The sequence below is a fragment of the Ranitomeya imitator genome, chromosome 1 (assembly GCF_032444005.1).
Source record: "Ranitomeya imitator isolate aRanImi1 chromosome 1, aRanImi1.pri, whole genome shotgun sequence".
NCBI classification, from domain to species: Eukaryota; Metazoa; Chordata; class Amphibia; order Anura; family Dendrobatidae; genus Ranitomeya; species Ranitomeya imitator.
This window is the reverse complement of record NC_091282.1, coordinates 476,577,580-476,597,635: the sequence shown is the minus strand read 5'-3', so window position 1 is coordinate 476,597,635 and position 20,056 is coordinate 476,577,580. Positions and strand designations below refer to the sequence as shown.

The window sequence follows — 20,056 nt, the reverse complement described above, 5'->3', positions numbered from 1 at the left end:
CCCCACATGTAATCAATCTGGCTAAGAGATGTAAATAATTCAGCTGAGGTGAGGAAAACTAAATCTCAGAGCACTAAAAAATACTCGGAGGTCACCCGAGAGTGCTCGGGAAATCTCAAGTATATTCGCTCATCACTATTAATGACCTATTCTGAAGCTATATCATTATTAGATGGCTGGACAACCACTTTATTTGTTAAAAATTAACATATAAAAGAAATGCAAGGTTGCAAGTACTTATAAGATTGCTGATTCTACTAGGCACTTTCTCTTACATGCAATGAAAAGCTAATACTTTGTGTATAAATCTTACACCGTACAGATTAATAACTCCAATATTCTTCCAGAGAATATTCCAATTGAGCCCGGTGTGCATGCTCATGCAGGAGCCGAGTGCTTTAGTGGGGGGGTTTCAGGACCTAGACCTCCTACCAATCTGCAGGACATTTCAGCACCTATACCATACTAAAATGGGGTATAATGCAGGTACACTTTAATGCATCCTCCCTATACCGGGTGACGGCACATGATTAGTGGGTGACTCAATCATGAATGGCAAAGCAAGATTTACAAAATAAGAGATTCACAACATACATTCAGTGCAAAAATTTATTTAAGTAAATTTATATTTTAAGGACAAGACAAACTTTCAGCATTCAATCCACAGAATTCAGTGTATTCATGGCATGTTACGGTAAAAAAAACAAATCTGCTGCAGGGTTTGCCTTCCTCCATGGACTCAGAGAGTATTTAAGAGCAACCTGCAACACTCGCTAACTTTGGCTGGCTCCGTGACAGACATGTATTTCTTAATCTGAGAGTCGACTCCTAGAGACTTGGCTAACTGCATGGCGTTGGAATCTTCACTGACCAGAGTCCCAAGGGCCACGAGGAGTCTGAACGCAGCTTCAAGGTCGTGCACAACTTCCAGAATGGTACTGATCGCAGACAGACACTGGGCTTTCCCTTCTAAGTCTTCTACCCTGTGTAAACAGGTGGCATAGTTGAGGATCAGAGTGGCCAGAGCAATGTGGACGTTCTTATTGGAGACAGATTTGAGTTCCATGGATTTTGTTATTATGGCGTCTCTTTGTGACATCATAAACTTTGCACCTGCCTCATATGAAAAACAATTGCCTAATGTCCGAAGAGCAAGCAGCTGATTGGCCAGTCTGCCAGCCGGCCGCATGATCTGGAAGAGGTAGTTGGTGAACGCTCTCCCTTCTCTTTCACTGCAGAACATTTCATTGACGGTGGGATTCTTGATCGCTAACCGGAGGATGTCTAACGCTGGAAAAACTATATCTAGAGTGGGAAGAAAAGGAGTAATTAGCTTTTTATTAGTATAGCCAGCGCAACATAAAAAAATCTAATGTCTGAAACACATACTAACACAGGCAGATTAACTATTCAGCTTTTTCAGAAACGGAGGCATTAGAGTATGTCACTTCCAAAACTCCAGTTAAAGGGAACCTGGATTGTGCTGAGTAACCTACAGACAGTGTCAGGTCGGCGCCGTTATACTGATTACAGTGATACCTTGGTGGATGAAATCCGACTTGTGGTCGATGTTTAATCTTTATTTTCAGTTTTGTGTCAATGATATGCTAGTGCTACGGGGGGACCTGTGGGGGGGAGGGGGTCTTCATGTGGGGCTCTGATTAGTTATTCACCATCATGGCTTCTGACAGGCCATTGATCCCTCAATGACCTGCCCCCTAGTTTATATAATAAATAAAATTATATATGTTGGAAAAAAAACAACCTACTGCAAGCCTGATCGCATCTATGTGTATTTAATTCTTTTCTTTGATGCTATCCATAAATTCATTAAAAAAAAAAAAAAAGTTTGAAAATGGTGGCACTGTCTTGCTTGAGAACAAAAAAAAGAAAAGAAATGGCCTCCTCCAAGATGACACCGCTGGTGCTTGCGCAGTACCATCTATTGGATCGGCGGTCGGCACCATCTTAGTGGAGACCTTTTTTTTTTTCTCTAGCAAGATGGCACCATAGCATCTATCGGCAGTCCAGTAGCTGCTACTGCGCAGGCGGTGCCATCTTGGAGGATTTTTTTTTCTCTCTAGCAAGATGGTGCGGCTTGCGCAGTAGCATCTATCGGCACCATTTTCAAACTGATTTTTTTTTTGAATCTATGGATACCATCAAAGAAAAGAATTAAATACAGATTATAAACCAGTAGGCAGATCAGTGACCTATCAGAAGCCCTACAGATGAATACACAATCAGGACACAACATGAAGACCCCCCTCAGGCCGCACCGGAGCACTAGCATATCATTAACTGAAAAATAAAGATTAAACAACCACAAGACGGATTTCATCAACCAAGGTATCGTTGTAATCAGTATAATGGCGCCAACCTGACACTGTAGCTTACTGAGCACAATCCTGCTGACAGGTTCCCTTCAATCTGCTAGTAAAGCCATAAAGAGGACTTCGCCCCCACAAAAATCATTCCTGTACTATAGATTTTGCTGTCCAGATAAAAAATTATGTATGTGTAAATCAAAGTTTCTCGCTTTTTCTTTAGCGACAGGAACAAGGAAAGAGCGCCCATGCACTAATTTTGTGTGCACGCTGATGGGCTCTAGCAGTGTTAGTGCACACATGTGAATCAGTTAAGGCAGTGTTCGCTCTGGGCAAGCAAGCACTCAAGCTAAGCAGCCATGTCAAGGGTGCACCAATTTACATATTAAAATAGGTTTTTCCAGGTCATCCCCCCTGCCAGCACTAAGGAGGTCGTCCTTCTTATCCTTGGTGGTATAAAAAACGAGAGGTTTAAAGGACCTTCCCATCTCCACCCAAGTGTTTTTCCTGTCCCAGAGAGAATAGGAACGACAAGAGAAGAGCTCCGGCGTATCCCTTCTGGCTGTACCTGGCAGACCCAGCGTGGATCGGGGGGCCAGCCTCTCCCTTCCTGCTATCAAGCGGTCTGTGGCCAACAGCCTCCAGTGGGGGGTCCCTCAGGCTACCTGCTGAGCGCTGCGAGCCGCTTTCTCCTGCTGGGAGGCTTGCGGCTCCAGAGTCTGCCTCCGGTACGCTGAATACCCTGCGGGAGCACTTCTGGTGAAGTCAACTCTGCGGGTCGGGCAGAGTACTTCTGGGTCGCGGCCAGCATGCTTTCCACGGTGGAATGCATGAAGTATCTGGACACAGCAAAGGGATTCCTGTGGCGCCTCGTGATGGGTATCTTATAAATAGGGTCCTAAATGCCTGTAGGCTGCCCTACTGTATGCTTGGAGGTTACTTCTGAACAATGCCAGGGGCACGTGAGTAGAAGGGTTAGTGAGATACCCACAGACAACACCTTACCCCACACACAAACACATGGCACATACTCTGCGTATTCTAGAGAGGAGCATCCACCTCTGCAACAACTAAAAGGGACGGCAAGAAAGCAGGGAAGTGTAGAAGATGCACCATCTGCAGTACTGAGCTGCCGGACACCTGGCAGAAACATCTATGCGAACCCTGCACCTGAAAGGTCATCAGGAAGGAGCAGTCATCTCTGCTGTTGGGATATGAGGTCCATTATCAGAGAGGAGGTCCAGACGCACGATTCTCAGACAGAGTCTCAGGGTGGTCCCCGTCCCAAGAGGCCAATGGAGATGGAGTTGACCTCTTAGGAGGATGTGTACTCAGGCGAATCTGACCAGGAAGAGGGGGAAATGATTGCCGACCCGTCAGATGGAGGGAAGAGATACCTTTTCTCCTCTGGGAACAAGGACGAACTCCTCAGGGCAGTCAATAGAACTATGCACGTGGAGGAAATCCAGAAGCCCCTCTCTACACAGGACAAGATGTTCGGTGGGTTGAGATCCCAGAGAAACAGAGTCTTCCCGGTAAACAGCCATAACCACTTGATGATCATGGAGGACTGGGAAGATGCAGAGAAAAGGCTGTTTTTTCTCCAGAGACTATAACACCTTTGTGCCCTCGGAAGGAATAGTACATCCGAGGGCAGAACTCCTGCTTTGATGTGGGCTCCGGCGGTAAGCCCACATCAAAGCCAGGACGTGTCAGCTATATTGAACAGCTGACATGTGCCCGCAATAAGCGCGGGCGGAATCGCGATCTGCCTGCGCCTATTAACTAGTTAAATGCCGCTGTCAAAGTCTGACAATGGCATTTAACAAACGCTTCCGGCCATCCGTCAGCTCGCACACAAAAAAATAAAGCCCCTCACCCAAACCCAGATCATGAAAAAAGGAGACGCTACAGGTATCGAAAAATTGTGCAATTTCATCTAACCTTAAAGAGCTGATGGATCGGAATGTGGATGGTCTCCTTAAGAGAACCTGGGAGACATTGGCAGCAATAATTCGAGCCAACATAGCGGCAACCACAGTCACTCGGTCCATGCACCTATGGGTTGATGACCTGGAGGAACACCTGAAGTCTAAAACCCCCAGAGACGCTATCCTGAAATCCCTTCCCCTCCTAAAGCTAGCTACCGGGTTGTTAGATTAGCAGCCAGGAACTAAGCCTTATCTAATGCTGTCCGGCGACCTATTTGGCTAAAAACATGGTCAGGGGATACGCAGTCCAAAAACAAGCTGTGTTCCATTCCCTTCTAGGGCATTGCAGTGTTTAGTCCAGATGATTATTCTAGAAAAGGCATCAGATAAAAAGAGGGGGTTCTCGGAGGATAAACCAAAAAATTATCAGCCCTTTCATAGACACCAACCCAACCAGAGGTCAGGCTATAAGGGGAAGTCGGGCAGGTGGAGCTACCCAAAGGAAGTAGTGGTAAGGATTCTATCTTTGGTTCAGGAAGAAAATGATGCCGTGAGAGTGAGGAGACTGCTAGGACAGTATCTGGAAAGTTGGTAAGGGATCTCAGAAAAATCAGTGGGTGTTGCATAATCTCTTCAGGTTACAGAATAGTTTACCCAGACCCCGCCAGGGAGGTTCGTAATAAACTCCCGCCTCCAGTATGCCACTTCCCCCATGTGGTTGGATGTTCAATATCTCCTGAAGATCAGAGAAATAGTTCTGATGCCCAAGGAAGAAAAGTGCACAGGCCACAATGCCAGTCTCTTCTCGGTCAAAAAACCTTCGGGATAGAGCTTCACAATAATAAACCTGAAACCTCTAAACCACTGGGTAATGTACAAAAATTTAAAAATGTAGTCCTTCAGGTCCACAGTCCCCGATAGTCAAAAACGCGGTGATGTGTACCCTAGACCTAAAGAATGTGTACTATCACGTTCTCAACCATGCTTCCTTCCAGCAGTACTTAAGCTTCTCCCTAAAGGTCCAGGGGAGAGACCTTCACTACCAATTCCGTTATCTTCCCTTTGGTCTAGCCTCAGCACTCAGAATGTTCACCAAGCTAGTGGCCGCCTATCTAAGGAAGCTAGATATTATCATAGTCCCCTACCTAGACGACTTCCTTATAATAGCCAGCTCCAGGGAACAACTCATGGAGCACTGTTGGACCTAACTGAAAGAAGTCAGATCTCTCTCCAGAATCCAGAAAGAGGTTCCTGGGGGTTCTCCTAGACTCTCACCTAAGAACATCTTTCTTGCCAGTAGAGAAACAGACCTCATTAAGGGACAGGATCCGTCAATTCTCATGAAGCCATTGTTCTATAAGGGAGGCAATGAGGATCCCGGGAATAATGACTTCATGCATTCAGTGGAGTCAGTCCGCTCCAGGGGGCCATTCTGGCTTCTTGGGACAAACGCCAACTGTCCCTGGATACTGTGATGCCTCTCTCTGCCTCAGTGAGATCTCTACGCTGGTGGACCATTGTGGAAAACCTCCAGATGGGAGTTCTCTGGGTTCTCTCCCCCTGCGCAGTGATCACCACTGACACAAGTCGACTAGGCTGGGGTGGTCATATGGAAGGAAGATACTTCCAAGGAACATGAACTCCAGAGATCCGCGCCAGATCCTCAAATTACAGAGAACTGTGCGCAGTGTGGAAGGTCCTACTCCAGTTGGTAGTCAGGAACAGACATGTGAGAATCCCATCAGACAACCGTGGCATTTTTACGCCATCAGGGAGGTCCAAGACATCCCTCTCTGCAACCAACATCTAGCAGGTAAGATCTTTCGGTGTGTGGAGGAGACAATGCTATCCGTTTCAGCAGTTCAACTAGAGGGGTCCAAAAACCAGTTGGCAGATTTCCTAAGCCGGCAGTGGTTATCTCCGACAGAGTGGGAGCTGAGCGAGGTGTTCCGCATGCTGTGTCAGCATTGGGGAGTTTCACAGGTAGATCTCTTGGCATCCAGAGAAAACGCGAAGGTCAGGAAATTTTTCTTTCTAAACCCCCCAGACAATCCAGCAGGCGTCGACGCACTATCCCAATCCTGGGGGGGAACTGACCTTTGCATTCCCTCCTCTCCCGCCGATTCCAAGAGTACTGAGGAAAATACAGGAAGAGAGGGCAAAGTTAATTTTGGTAGTGCCATTCTGGCAAAGAAGGAGTTGGTTTCCTCTGCTGAGGAGGATGTCAGTGGAAGAGCCCATCCTGCTTCCACGGATAAAAGACCTTCTCTGTCAGGACACAGTGTTTCACCAGAATACGGACAGTCTGCACCTGTCGCATGGATCCTGAGAGGCAGGTCGGGAGGTTAAGGGGGTTGTCCGATGAGGTGATATCTACCCTTCAGGCAAGTAGAAATAATGTAACTTCATCCATATATAACAAGATCTGGACGCGTTTCTGTATGGAGCGGGGGGGGATCGTCGGTGGATACATTGCGCTCTGATATTCCCAGGATTCTAAATTTCCTAGTTTCTGTCCTAGCATGATACCAAAGACTGGGCCCTTTCCTCTGCCAGTGTCCAGCTGTCAAACTACCATATTAACTTGGCCAAGTAAGTCTCCAACTACATTGTCCACCTTTGGGGATATTTTTTTTTACTTAAATACCTGTAATTTGGTGCTAAAAAATGTTTGCAATTGGGTTTCATTACAAGTTTTGAAGTGTTTGCCTTCCATAGCCTCCGTACTGCAGTGTGTATTGCTGGCTGCAGAATGAGTTATCAGAGAAACTGTCAGTAAGCCAACTATGAAAGTCTTGACAGAAGAGTTTGTAACTCTTATCTGTCTATTGCGGAGCTCCTCTCAGCAGATGTATGACCACTAGTAATGAGCGTGCGTGCTCGAATAAGGTGTTATCTGAGCACGCTTGTGTGCTAATAGAGTATCTTCGGCGTGCAACAGCCGCAACACATACAGGGATTGTCTAACAAACAGGCAATCCCTGCATGTGTTGAGGCTGTTGAACCCCCATGGGGACTCAAACATATTATTCCAGCACGCTGAAGACACTCTAATAGCACCCGAGTGTGCTCGATCATCACTAATGGTCACATGAAAGTAGACTGTAGGGAAGCAAGAAGTCTGTAAAAGCCAAATCGTACAAAATTAATGAAACCCAATTGCAAGAGTGTTTTTTTTAGATCTAAATGCATGAATTTAAACACAAGCTATCATCAGAAAACGATCTATTGTCTAAATCAGGTTTTGTGTTCAATTTATCTATTTTTAATTTCAAAATTTTTTTTTTACATAATCACAATCTGTATTAATAACTAAAAATAAAAAGTGATGCAATATTCACACTGGCCAAAAAGGCTCTTTAGACCATTATCTTGCTGTTTCAAGAAACAACACATGCACATAGAATGAACAGTCGTATCCTGACCTTATTTTTTTGTATTGAATATCTGATGAGCTTGTGTAAATGTCATAATGAAGGGAGGGAGAGCAGGGTCAGCTGTAACATCACTTATTGCAGTTGGTGGATCCTGTCTTATCTATTATTGTAATAATGCCTCTAAGGCCTTAGTCACACAACCATGTATAAACACTTACGTAAAAAAATGGTAATGGAAACAGTGTTTTACAATCAGTATGTCTGGGTTTACCATCAGTGTGTCCATTTTTGTCATCAATATGTGATCCGTGTGTCTGGATTTACCATCAGTGTGTGATTTGTGTGTCCGGTTTTCATAGAATCATAGAATTTTAGAGTTAGAAGGGCCCTCCTGGGTCATCGTGTCCAACCCCCTGCTCAATGCAGGATTCACTAAACCATCTCAGATGTCTGTCCAGCCTCTGCTTGAAGACTTCCATTGAAGGAGAACTCACTACCTCTCGTGGCCGCCTGCTCCACTCATTGATCACCCTCACTGTCAAAAAGTTTTTTCTAATATCTAATCTGTATCTTCTCCCTTCCAGTTTCATCCCATTGCTTCTCCTGTTTCCTTATGCAAATAAGAATGATGATCCCTCTATACTGTGACATCCCTTCAGATATTTGTAGACAGCTAATAAGTCTCCTTTTAGCCTTTTTTGCAAGCTAAACATTCCCAGATCCTTTAACAGTTCCTCGTAGGACATGCTTTGCAGTCTGTTCACCATCTTGCTAGCTCTTCTCTGAACTTGCTCTAGATTTTCAAAGTCTTTTTTTAAAATGTGGTGCCCAGAACTGGACAACAGTATTCAAGATGAGGCCTGACCAAGGAGGAGTAGAGGGGGATAATCACTTCACGTGATTAATACATCCTTGAACTGTGTTTGCATTTTTTGCTGCTGTATCACACTGTTGACTCATGTACAGTTTGTGATCTATTAGTATACCCAAGTCTTTTTCACACGTGCTGTTGCTTAGCTCTATTCCTCCCATTCTATAGATGTAATTTTCATTTTTTTCTTGCCCAGATGTAAAATCTTGAATTTCTCTGTTAAATACCATTCTATTAGTTGCTGCCCATTGTTCAAGCTCATCTAGATACTTCTGAATCCTCTCTGTCTTCGCTAGTGTTAGCGATCCTTCCTTGCTTTGCATCGTCTGCAAATTTAAATAGTTTACCTTCAGTTCCCTTATCTAGACCATTTATAAAAATGTTGAACAGTGTGTGATCCGTGTGTCTGGTTTTACCATCAGTGTGTCATCCGAGTGTCTGGTTTTACCATCAGTGTGTGATCCGTGTGTCTGGTTTTATCATCAGTGTGTGATCCGTGTGTCTGGTTTTACCATCAGTGTGTGATCCGAGTGTCTGGTTTTACCATCAGTGTGTGATCCGAGTGTCTGGTTTTACCATCAGTGTGTGATCCGTGTGTCTGGTTTTATCATCAGTGTGTGATCCGTGTGTCTGGTTTTATCATCAGTGTGTGATCCGAGTGTCTGGTTTTACCATCAGTGTGTGATCCGTGTGTCTGGTTTTACCATCAGTGTGTGATCCGAGTGTCTGGTTTTACCATCAGTGTGTGATCCGAGTGTCTGGTTTTACCATCAGTGTGTGATCCGTGTGTCTGGTTTTACCATCAGTATGTGATCCGTGTGTCTGGTTTTACCATCAGTGTGTGATCCGTGTGTCTGGTTTTACCATCAGTGTGTGATCCGAGTGTCTGGTTTTACCATCAGTGTGTGATCCGAGTGTCTGGTTTTATCATCAGTGTGTGATCCGAGTGTCTAGTTTTATCATCAGTGTGTGATCCGAGTGTCTGGTTTTACCATCAGTGTGTGATCCGAGTGTCTGGTTTTACCATCAGTGTGTCATCCGAGTGTCTGGTTTTACCATCAGTGTGTGATCCGAGTGTCTGGTTTTACCATCAGTGTGTGATCCGTGTGTCTGGTTTTACCATCAGTGTGTGATCCGTGTGTCTGGTTTTACCATCAGTGTGTGATCCGAGTGTCTGGTTTTACCATCAGTGTGTGATCCGTGTGTCTGGTTTTACCATCAGTATGTGATCCGTGTGTCTGGTTTTACCATCAGTGTGTGATCCGTGTGTCTGGTTTTATCATCAGTGTGTGATCCGAGTGTCTGGTTTTACCATCAGTGTGTGATCCGAGTGTCTGGTTTTATCATCAGTGTGTGATCCGAGTGTCTGGTTTTATCATCAGTGTGTGATCCGAGTGTCTGGTTTTATCATCAGTGTGTGATCCGAGTGTCTGGTTTTATCATCAGTGTGTGATCCGAGTGTCTGGTTTTACCATCAGTGTGTGATCCGAGTGTCTAGTTTTATCATCAGTGTGTGATCCGAGTGTCTAGTTTTATCATCAGTGTGTGATCCGAGTGTCTGGTTTTACCATCAGTGTGTCATCCGAGTGTCTGGTTTTACCATCAGTGTGTGATCCGAGTGTCTGGTTTTACCATCAGTGTGTGATCCGTGTGTCTGGTTTTACCATCAGTGTGTGATCCGTGTGTCTGGTTTTATCATCAGTGTGTGATCCGAGTGTCTGGTTTTACCATCAGTGTGTGATCCGAGTGTCTGGTTTTATCATCAGTGTGTGATCCGAGTGTCTGGTTTTATCATCAGTGTGTGATCCGAGTGTCTGGTTTTATCATCAGTGTGTGATCCGAGTGTCTGGTTTTACCATCAGTGTGTGATCCGAGTGTCTAGTTTTATCATCAGTGTGTGATCCGAGTGTCTAGTTTTACCATCAGTGTGTGATCCGAGTGTCTGGTTTTACCATCAGTGTGTGATCCGAGTGTCTGGTTTTATCATCAGTGTGTGATCCGAGTGTCTGGTTTTACCATCAGTGTGTGATCCGAGTGTCTGGTTTTATCATCAGTGTGTGATCCGAGTGTCTGTTTTTACCATCAGTGTGTGATCCGTGTGTCTGGTTTTATCATCAGTGTGTGATCCGAGTGTCTGGTTTTATCATCAGTGTGTGATCCGAGTGTCTGGTTTTACCATCAGTGTGTCATCCGAGTGTCTGGTTTTACCATCAGTGTGTGATCCGTGTGTCTGGTTTTACCATCAGTGTGTGATCCGTGTGTCTGGTTTTACCATCAGTGTGTCATCCGAGTGTCTGGTTTTACCATCAGTGTGTGATCCGAGTGTCTGGTTTTACCATCAGTGTGTCATCCGAGTGTCTGGTTTTACCATCAGTGTGTGATCCGTGTGTCTGGTTTTACCATCAGTGTGTGATCCGAGTGTTTGGTTTTACCATCAGTGTGTGATCCGAGTGTTTGGTTTTACCATCAGTGTGTGATCTGAGGGTCTGGTTTTATCATCAGTGTGTCATCCGAGTGTCTGGTTTTACCATCAGTGTGTGATCCGAGTGTTTGGTTTTACCATCAGTGTGTGATCCGAGTGTTTGGTTTTACCATCAGTGTGTGATCCGAGTGTTTGGTTTTACCATCAGTGTGTGATCTGAGGGTCTGGTTTTATCATCAGTGTGTCATCCGAGTGTCTGGTTTTACCATCAGTGTGTGATCTGAGGGTCTGGTTTTATCATCAGTGTGTGAGCCGTGTGTCTGGTTTGTCACAGATCCTCCGCAATGATAAATACGTACACCACATGTGGTGGCACATGCCATCTGTGTGCTGTACGTGTTTTTCATGGACCCACAGACTTGTTTTTGGCCCTTTCATTGGTGATACTGGAGAAAAATTGTCATTTCTCTGAGTTTTGCATGGACACAGCCCGTGAAAAAACCTGCAAATGTGAATAGCACTAAAGATTTTACTAGGTTTGTGTTCTGTCTGTGTACAGCCACTTGCCCCATATAGTGCTGCACAAGTGTTATGGCCCCATAAGATGCTCCGTACAGACACTTGCCCCTATATAGTGCTGCACAAGTGTTATGGCCCCATAAGATGCTCCGTACAGTCACTTGCCCCATATAGTGCTGCACAAGTGTTATGGTCCCATAAGATGCTCCGTACAGTCACTGCCCCTTATAGTGTGGCACAAGTGTTATGGCCCCATAAGATGCTCCATACAGTGACTTGCCCCTTATAGTGCTGCACAAGTGTTATGGCCCCATAAGATGCTCCGTACAGTGACTTGCCCCTTATAGTGCTGCACATGTGTTATGGCCCCATAAGATGCTCCATACAGTCACTTGCCGCATATGGTGCTGCACAAGTTTTATGGCCCCATAAGATGCTCCGTACAGTCACTGCCCCATATAGTGCTGCACAATCGTTATGGCCCCATAAGATGCTCCATACAGTCACTTGCCCTATATAGTGCTGCACAAGTGTTATGGCCCCATAAGATGCTCCGTACAGTCACTGCCCCATATAGTGCTGCACAATCGTTATGGCCCCATAAGATGCTCCATACAGTCACTTGCCCTATATAGTGCTGCACAAGCGTTATGGCCCCATAAGATGCTCCGTACAGTCACTTGCCCCATATAGTGCTGCACAATCGTTATGGCCCCATAAGATGCTCCATACAGTCACTTGCCCTATATAGTGCTGCACAAGCGTTATGGCCCCATAAGATGCTCCGTACAGCCACTTGCCCCATATAGTGCTGCACAAGTCTTATGGCCCCATAAGATGCTCCGTATAGTCACTTGCCCCATATAATGCTGCACAAGCGTTATGGCCCCATAAGATGCTCCGTACAGTCACTGCCCCTTATAGTGTGGCACAAGTGTTATGGCCCCATAAGATGCTCCATACAGTGACTTGCCCCTTATAGTGCTGCACAAGTGTTATGGCCCCATAAGATGCTCCGTACAGTGACTTGCCCCTTATAGTGCTGCACATGTGTTATGGCCCCATAAGATGCTCCATACAGTCACTTGCCGCATATGGTGCTGCACAAGTGTTATGGCCCCATAAGATGCTCCGTACAGTCACTGCCCCATATAGTGCTGCACAATCGTTATGGCCCCATAAGATGCTCCATACAGTCACTTGCCCTATATAGTGCTGCACAAGTGTTATGGCCCCATAAGATGCTCCACACAGTCACTGCCCCATATAGTGCTGCACAATCGTTATGGCCCCATAAGATGCTCCATACAGTCACTTGCCCTATATAGTGCTGCACAAGCGTTATGGTCCCATAAGATGCTCCGTACAGTCACTTGCCCCATATAGTGCTGCACAATCGTTATGACCCCATAAGATGTTCCATACAGTCACTTGCCCTATATAGTGCTGCACAAGCGTTATGGCCCCATAAGATGCTCCGTACAGCCACTTGCCCCATATAGTGCTGCACAAGTCTTATGGCCCCATAAGATGCTCCGTATAGTCACTTGCCCCATATGCTTTTGCTGCGATAAAAAAAAAAGGGTGCGCACTGACTACGTCACCTCGCCCCCTGACCTGAGCGTCACAGCCAGAGGACGATGAAGACGGAGCCGCACCGGAACGAGGAGCGGTAAATATCGCGCAGCGCTGCGCTCCCCCTCCCCGTATACTCACCTACTGCTGGCGCTGCGTCCCTGCTTCTTCCACCGCTGCATCTTCTTCCTGTACTGAGCGGTCACAGTTACCGCTCATTACAGTAATGAATATGCGGCTCCACCTCTATGGGACTGCTCAGTACAGGAAGAATCTGCAGCGCTGGAAGAAGCAGGGACATCCAGGGACCGCGCCAGGAGCAGGTAAGTATAACTAGACAGCCCCCACCCCCCCTCACCTGCTGACCCCCGGGTATGACTCGAGTATAAGCCGAGAGGGGGACTTTCAGCCCCAAAAAATGGGCTGAAAATCTCGGCTTATACTCGAGTATATATGGTACATGCAACACAGAAAAACCTGACAAACAATAGGTCATGTTCTGATTATCACTTCCCTTTAAAGGGAACCTGTCACCCCGTTTTTTGAGATTGAGATATAAATACTGTTAAATAGGGCCTGCGCTGTGTGTTACTATAGTGTATGTAGTGTACCCCGATTCCCCACCTATGCTGAGAAATAACTTACCAAAGTCGCCGTTTTCGCCTGTCAATCAGGCTGGTCAGGTCGGGAGGGCGTGTTCACAGCGCTGGTTCTTCCTCAGCTTTACGTTGGTGGCGTAGTGGTGTCCGCATGTTGAGGTGACTAATCCACTGTGGGCACGTGAACAAGCAGCGCGCGATCTGCGCTGTCATCCCTTTCGTCGGTGGGGGCGGCCATCTTCCTGGGGCCACGCGTGCGCAGATCGAGTGCTCTGCCGCAAGGGGCTTCAGGAAAATGGCCGCGGGATGCCGCGCGTGCGCATTAGAGATCGCGGCGGCCATTTTCCCAAAGCAAACTCGGCTTTGGGAAAATGGCCGCCGCGATCTCTAATGCGCACGCGCGGCATCCCGCGGCCATTTTCCTGAAGCCCCGTGCAGCAGAGCACTCGATCTGCGCACGCGCGGCCCCAGGAAGATGGCCGCCCCCACCGACGAAAGGGATGACAGCGCAGATCGCGCGCTGCTTGTTCACGTGCCCACAGTGGATTAGTCACCTCAACATGCGGACACCACTACGCCACCAACGTAAAGCTGAGGAAGAACCAGCGCTGTGAACACGCCCTCCCGACCTGACCAGCCTGATTGACAGGCGAAAACGGCGACTTTGGTAAGTTATTTCTCAGCATAGGTGGGGAATCGGGGTACACTACATACACTATAGTAACACACAGCGCAGGCCCTATTTAACAGTATTTATATCTCAATCTCAAAAAACGGGGTGACAGGTTCCCTTTAAGGGAATTAAATGAGTACATCCCTACAGATTTGTTAGAAACCCTTTACTTTTCCTTTCAGCGTCCACATTTTCTGTGGGACACCATACTACAAAATTCTCCCAGAAATGTGGGCCATTGATTGCAAACAAGATGTTACTTTGCCCACCCAAAACCCCATAGATAGTCGGCACATTCAGCAGCCCTTTCTGTATGGCCAGCTTTACTCCGTGGAGCAGAAATCCAGTACCTTCTGGCCATCTGACCGCCCGCCATAGCGTGTCCACTTGTTGAGCGGTCACCGTTTCTCTTGAGGTATTAACAACTAAGGACAGCAGTTTATCAAGTCTGATTAAGTCCTCTTCAGGCATCCTGTATTCTTCAGGGGCGGACTCGTTCAGTTCTTTCATTTTACCTATTTGCAATGAAAAACCATTAACCAACACACGGTAATGATCTACTTAACATTCAGTATGCAGTCACAGCAACTGGGAGGTTAACACTGACAAGAATGCTACTGCATATAGTGAAGTGTGAGCACAACCGGAGGGAGGATGGCCGAACCCCTTCCCACCAATCCTGGTTTATACACTGTGGAATTAAAGGGAACCTGTCACCCCAAAAATCGAAGATGAGCTTAGCCCACCAGCATCAGGGGCTTATCTACAGCATTCTGGAATGTAACCTGAAAGATGAGAAAAAGATCGGGAAAGGTCAGAGAGGCCCGGCACCGGGCTGCAGTACTTTGCTCTGCCCTCAACAGGGCAGATAAAGTACGCCTGCGCCGAAGCCGCAGTGTGAAGACAAGAAGAGGACGTCATCCTATGAAGAGGCACCGGACCGGACTGCGACGCCCATCGGATGGGACCGCCCCTGGGTGAGTATAATCTAACCTCTTTTTCTCATCTTTCAGGTTACATCAGGGGCTTATCTACAGCATTACAGAATGCTGTAGATAAGCCCCTGATGCCGGTGGGCTTACCTCACCCGCGATTTTGGGGGTGACAGGTTCCCTTTAATCTGCACATCCCTATAGGACCATTTACCATAGAAACAAATGATCATTGGTTTTGTCTTAAAGGGATTGCTCCAACTTTGCAAGAAAGTATCACCCATCTTACTACTGCTATTGCTCAATACACAATGAGAAGAGATGTAGAGTGTGGGCATGACAATCCGTCCATTCACTGTCTGGGAGACTGTCAGACATGTCTGCGATCTGTTCAATACACAATGAGTGGAGCTGTAGAGATCTGGTGTGGTGCCTCCATTCAAATGGAGTACTTCAGAGCTGTGTTCTTAGGATCTGTGCAAAACCCAAAAGTTGTCACTTATCCTATGCCAAGTTTAGATAACCCCAGTAAGAAAGCATTTAAAGGGGTTTCCCCATGAACAAAGTACATTTTAAACACTATCTTGGAATAAAAGTTTCACATTTTAATTTGTTAAAAAAATAATGTCCCTGTGCTGGGATAATCTTATAAATGTGCCCCTGCTGTGTACTGTGTAATGGCTGTGTCTGACCGTACAGGGACATGGTCTGATCATACCACAGCTCCTGGGCAGGGGAGGAAGCAGAAGAGTATACAGACATTACTACAGGGGTCACAGCTGATTCTGTGAGGTAAAACATTTCCCTGCCTGTTTTTAAGCAAGGTTTTACCTCAGAAAGAATCAGCTGTGACCCCTGTAGTGATGCCTGTATACTCTTCTGCTTCCTCCCCTGCCCAGGAGCTGTGGTATGATCAGACCATGTCCCTGTGCGGTCAGACACAGCAGGGGCACATTTATAAGATCATCTCAGCACAGGAGCGTTATTTTTAGACACATCCAAGTGTGGAACTTATTATTATTCCAAGATCTATTTATAAAAATGTACATTGTTCTGGGGAAAACCCGGATAAGTGGTAATCTGTATGCTGACAAGCTAGTAACACTGCAGTGAGACTGGGGACTGTTATAAAGCCGCTCTCTAAGAATAGGTTTCTACATTTAAATTACGTGAAACAATTTTTGAAGTCAAAAGCCAGAAATGGATCATAAAAGGCAGATGGATACAAGTAAAGAAAAGCCCACGACTTCTGATTCTGTGGAATAAATGTCTGTCTCTTGGCTTCAGGAATGGCATACGAAACCTGAAGGTGTGAACGCACCCTTATGGTGTGATCATTAAGTGCAGCCATGTTTTCTGATACTTTAGAATAAGCTTTTCAGAAACGAGTCGTCGTCATTTTGTCAGCATGTGGAAAACCACTTTAGAAGATGTGCTTCTGCAAGGAACCAGACCTACGACTTATGGTGCAACACGGTCCTGTATAAAAGGCAAACCTGCACTGTCTATTACTCAGGAACCTGGTGAACCTCCTAGAAGTCAACAGGATCTTTAGAAAACAGGAGCCACTATGCCTGTGTGAGTGGAGCCTTAAACATTAGTCATCAGCTTTCCAAAAACATACTGAACCTTTTGCCAACACAAAAATGTGAAATAGGCTATTATAGACTTACCTAAAATTTGTGTTGGGTTTGCTTGATCAAACGTGAGAGGTTCTTTCCTAGGAAAGTAAGCGTTTGAAATTTGTGTGGCCGCAGATCGGTACGCATTCCTCCCTGAAAGAAAAGGTAATCTTTATGTAAATATCTTTTGGGACATATAGACAGAAATGGCCGCTATATTATTATTTATTATTTATATAGCACCATTGATTCCATGGTGCTTTACATGAGGAGGGGTAACATACAAATTACAGATATCACTTACAGTAAACAAACTAACAATGACAGACTGATACAGAGGGGCGAGGACCCTGCCCTTGTGGGCTTAAGGTACCGTCACATTTAGCGACGCTGCAGCGATCTAGACAATGATACCGATCGCTGCAGCGTCACTGTGTGGTCGCTGGAGAGCTGTCACACAGACAGCTCTCCAGCGACCAACGATCCCGAAGTCCCCGGGTAACCAGGAAAACATCGGGTTACTAAGCGCTTAGTAACCCGATGTTTACCCTGGTTACCAGTGTAAATGTAAAAAAATCACTACATACTTACATTCCGGTGTCTGTCCCCCGGCGCTCTGCTTCCTGCACTGACTGTGAGCGCCGGCTGCCCGTAAAGCAGAGCGGTGACGTCACCGCTGTGTTTTACGGCCGGCTGGCGCTGACAGTGCCGGGAAGCAGAGCGCCGGGGACAGACACCAGAATGTAAGTATGTAGTGTTTGGTTTTTTTCACATTTACACTGGTAACCAGGGTAAACATCGGGTTACTAAGCGCGGCCCTGCACTTAGTAACCCGATTTTTACCCTGGTTACCAGTGAAGACATCGCTGAATCGGCGTCACACACGCCGATTCAGCGATGTCTGCGGGAGATCCAGCGACGAAATAAAGTTCTGGCCTTTCTGCTCCAACCAACGATGTCACAGCAGGATCCAGATCGCTGCTGCGTGTCAAACACAATGATATCGCTATCCAGGACGCTGCAACGTCATGGATCGCTAGCGATATCGTTGTTAAATTGTTCAGTGTGAAGGTACCTTTACATTCTACAGGATGGTGGGGAAGGAGACAATAGGTTGAGGGTTGCAGCAGCTCCGGTGTTGGTGAGGCGGTAGCTTCGGTAGTGATGAGGAGGCAGCGGGGTCAGTGCAGGCTGTAGGCTTTCCTAAAGAGATGGGTTTTCAGGTTCCGTCTGAAGGATCCGAATGTGGTTGATAGTGGGTCGTGTTGGGGCATAGAATTCCAGTGGATGGGGGATATTCTGGAGAAGTCTTGGAGGCGATTAGATGAGAAGCGGATAAGTGTGGAGGAAAGAAGGAGGTGTTGGGAGGATCGGAGATTACGTGAGGGAACATATCGGGAGATTAGTTCATAAGGAGGAGACAGGTTATGGATGGCTTTGTAGGTCAGTATTAGTAATTTGAACTGGATACGATGAGGGAATGGGAGCCAGTGAAGAGATTTGCAGAGGGGGGAAGCGGATGAGTAGTGAGGAGAGAGATGAATTAGTCGGGCAGCAGAGTTAAGGATGGACTGGAGAGGTGCAAGGGTGTTAGCAGGAAGGCCACAGATGAGGGTGTTGCAGTAGTCAAGGCGGGAGATGATTAGGGCGTGCACAAGCATTTTAGTAGATTGACGGTTGAGGAAAGGACGGATTCTGGAGATATTTTTGAGCTGGAGGCGACAGGAGGTGGAAAGAGCTTGGATGTGCAGTTTGAAGGACAGGCCAGAGTCAAGGGTCACTCCGAGGCAGCGGAGTTCCGGTACGGGGGAAAGCATGATGTCATTAATTGCGATAGATAGGTCAGGTAAGGAAGATCTATGACATGAAGGAAAGATGATGAGTTCAAATTTGTCCACATTGAATATATTAGCCATAGCTTCATGCTATGTGTAGTGTTAGAAATTCTTTGCAGGATAGGTGATATCTTGTTGATCAGTGGGGGTCCGACTGTAGAAACCAGTATAGATTGGCAGAATAGGGCGATTTTATCTGTTTGGAATGGAGCAGCGGTGCAAATGGTCAGATGCTGCTCCGTTCATTCACTATGGGATTGCCAAGCGTTGCACTCGGCTTCTTCTGGCGCCCCCCATAAAGAATTAATGTGGTGGGGGTTAGATGTCTGACCTGCCACATCATTTTGTATCAGGGAGAAGTCTGCCGATCGGTGCAGATCCCAGCAGTAGGACAACCATCATTCAGCGATGGTCACAGTGATGTAACACTTTTCCTAATAATTACCTGTAAATGGATCTCCTGCCCCCGCAGCAGAAAGGCTTGACGATGAGCCAGGCATGTACCGGTTGCCACCTGTAGATAAAATGTCACGAAATGGCATCAGTACACCAGAGGAAAAAACTGGACAAGACTTGGCATAGCAGGCAAGAGCTTCTGATTTAGGTCTCATCACAAGGCGGCATTTTGTATCCTTAATGAGCCCCGTAACCAGCCTCTACCATTACTGGTACTGAAGACATGTTCCTACACTGGATAAATCCCATCATGCCATGGGTGTTAACGAATGACTGGAAATTTCTCGCACCAAGAGGAGATATTTCCAGTCATCACTACCATGACAACAGACTCAAGGCAAATTAAGCTCACATTCAGTAAAAAGAAAGAAAACTACAACAAAGTCAAAAATAACAGGGCAGAGAGCCGGTACCTGAGAGCCAACCGGAGATTAACCTGCAGCAACCTTTCACCATGTGAACTAAATTGGTTTCTTTGAAGTCGGAGAAGCTTGGATACATGATTGCTGCCTGATCACCAGTTTCTTGCAATTTCCTATTCCCAAGAGACCTAATCAGACTCCTGTCTACTGTCCTCCTTCTTCAAAAGGATTCTGAGCCCTCCTGGTAAATGACAACTGATAAGAAGCCTCATATGTTATGAGACATGCAGTCTATAGAAGGTACAATGTCACTTGTTTACTGTGCGGCCACTGATCATCTGAATATAGAAGCCTATGACAACTGCATTCTTTGTAACCTTTATACTTGGTCACTTTGCAGTTGGTGGGGTCTGACCTATGGGAATATCATGCTCTCCGGTCAAATTTTTTCTGACACCCACTCCTGGCAACCCAGCACAACCCCATTCAAATGAGCAAGTGAAAATGCTAAAGGTGAATATGGGGGTGTTCTAAAGTTCTTAAATTGCGCCGATT

General features: G+C 46.3%; 1 protein-coding gene across 2 annotated transcripts in view; it reads right to left on the bottom strand.

Moving 5' to 3' along the window:
- Positions 1–595: 595 nt before the first annotated feature.
- The window catches only part of PLAA (phospholipase A2 activating protein), a 51,792-nt gene continuing 32,331 nt past the window's right edge, over positions 596–20,056 (bottom strand). For both annotated transcript variants that reach the window (XM_069765415.1, XM_069765405.1), the window contains exons 11-14: positions 19,129–19,197; positions 16,900–17,001; positions 14,645–14,809; positions 596–1,305 (exon numbers count right to left, since the gene is read on the bottom strand). In XM_069765415.1, coding sequence (XP_069621516.1) covers positions 740–1,305; positions 14,645–14,809; positions 16,900–17,001; positions 19,129–19,197 — 902 coding nt within the window. In that variant the 3' untranslated portion in view covers positions 596–739. The remainder of the gene's footprint in view (positions 1,306–14,644; positions 14,810–16,899; positions 17,002–19,128; positions 19,198–20,056) is intronic.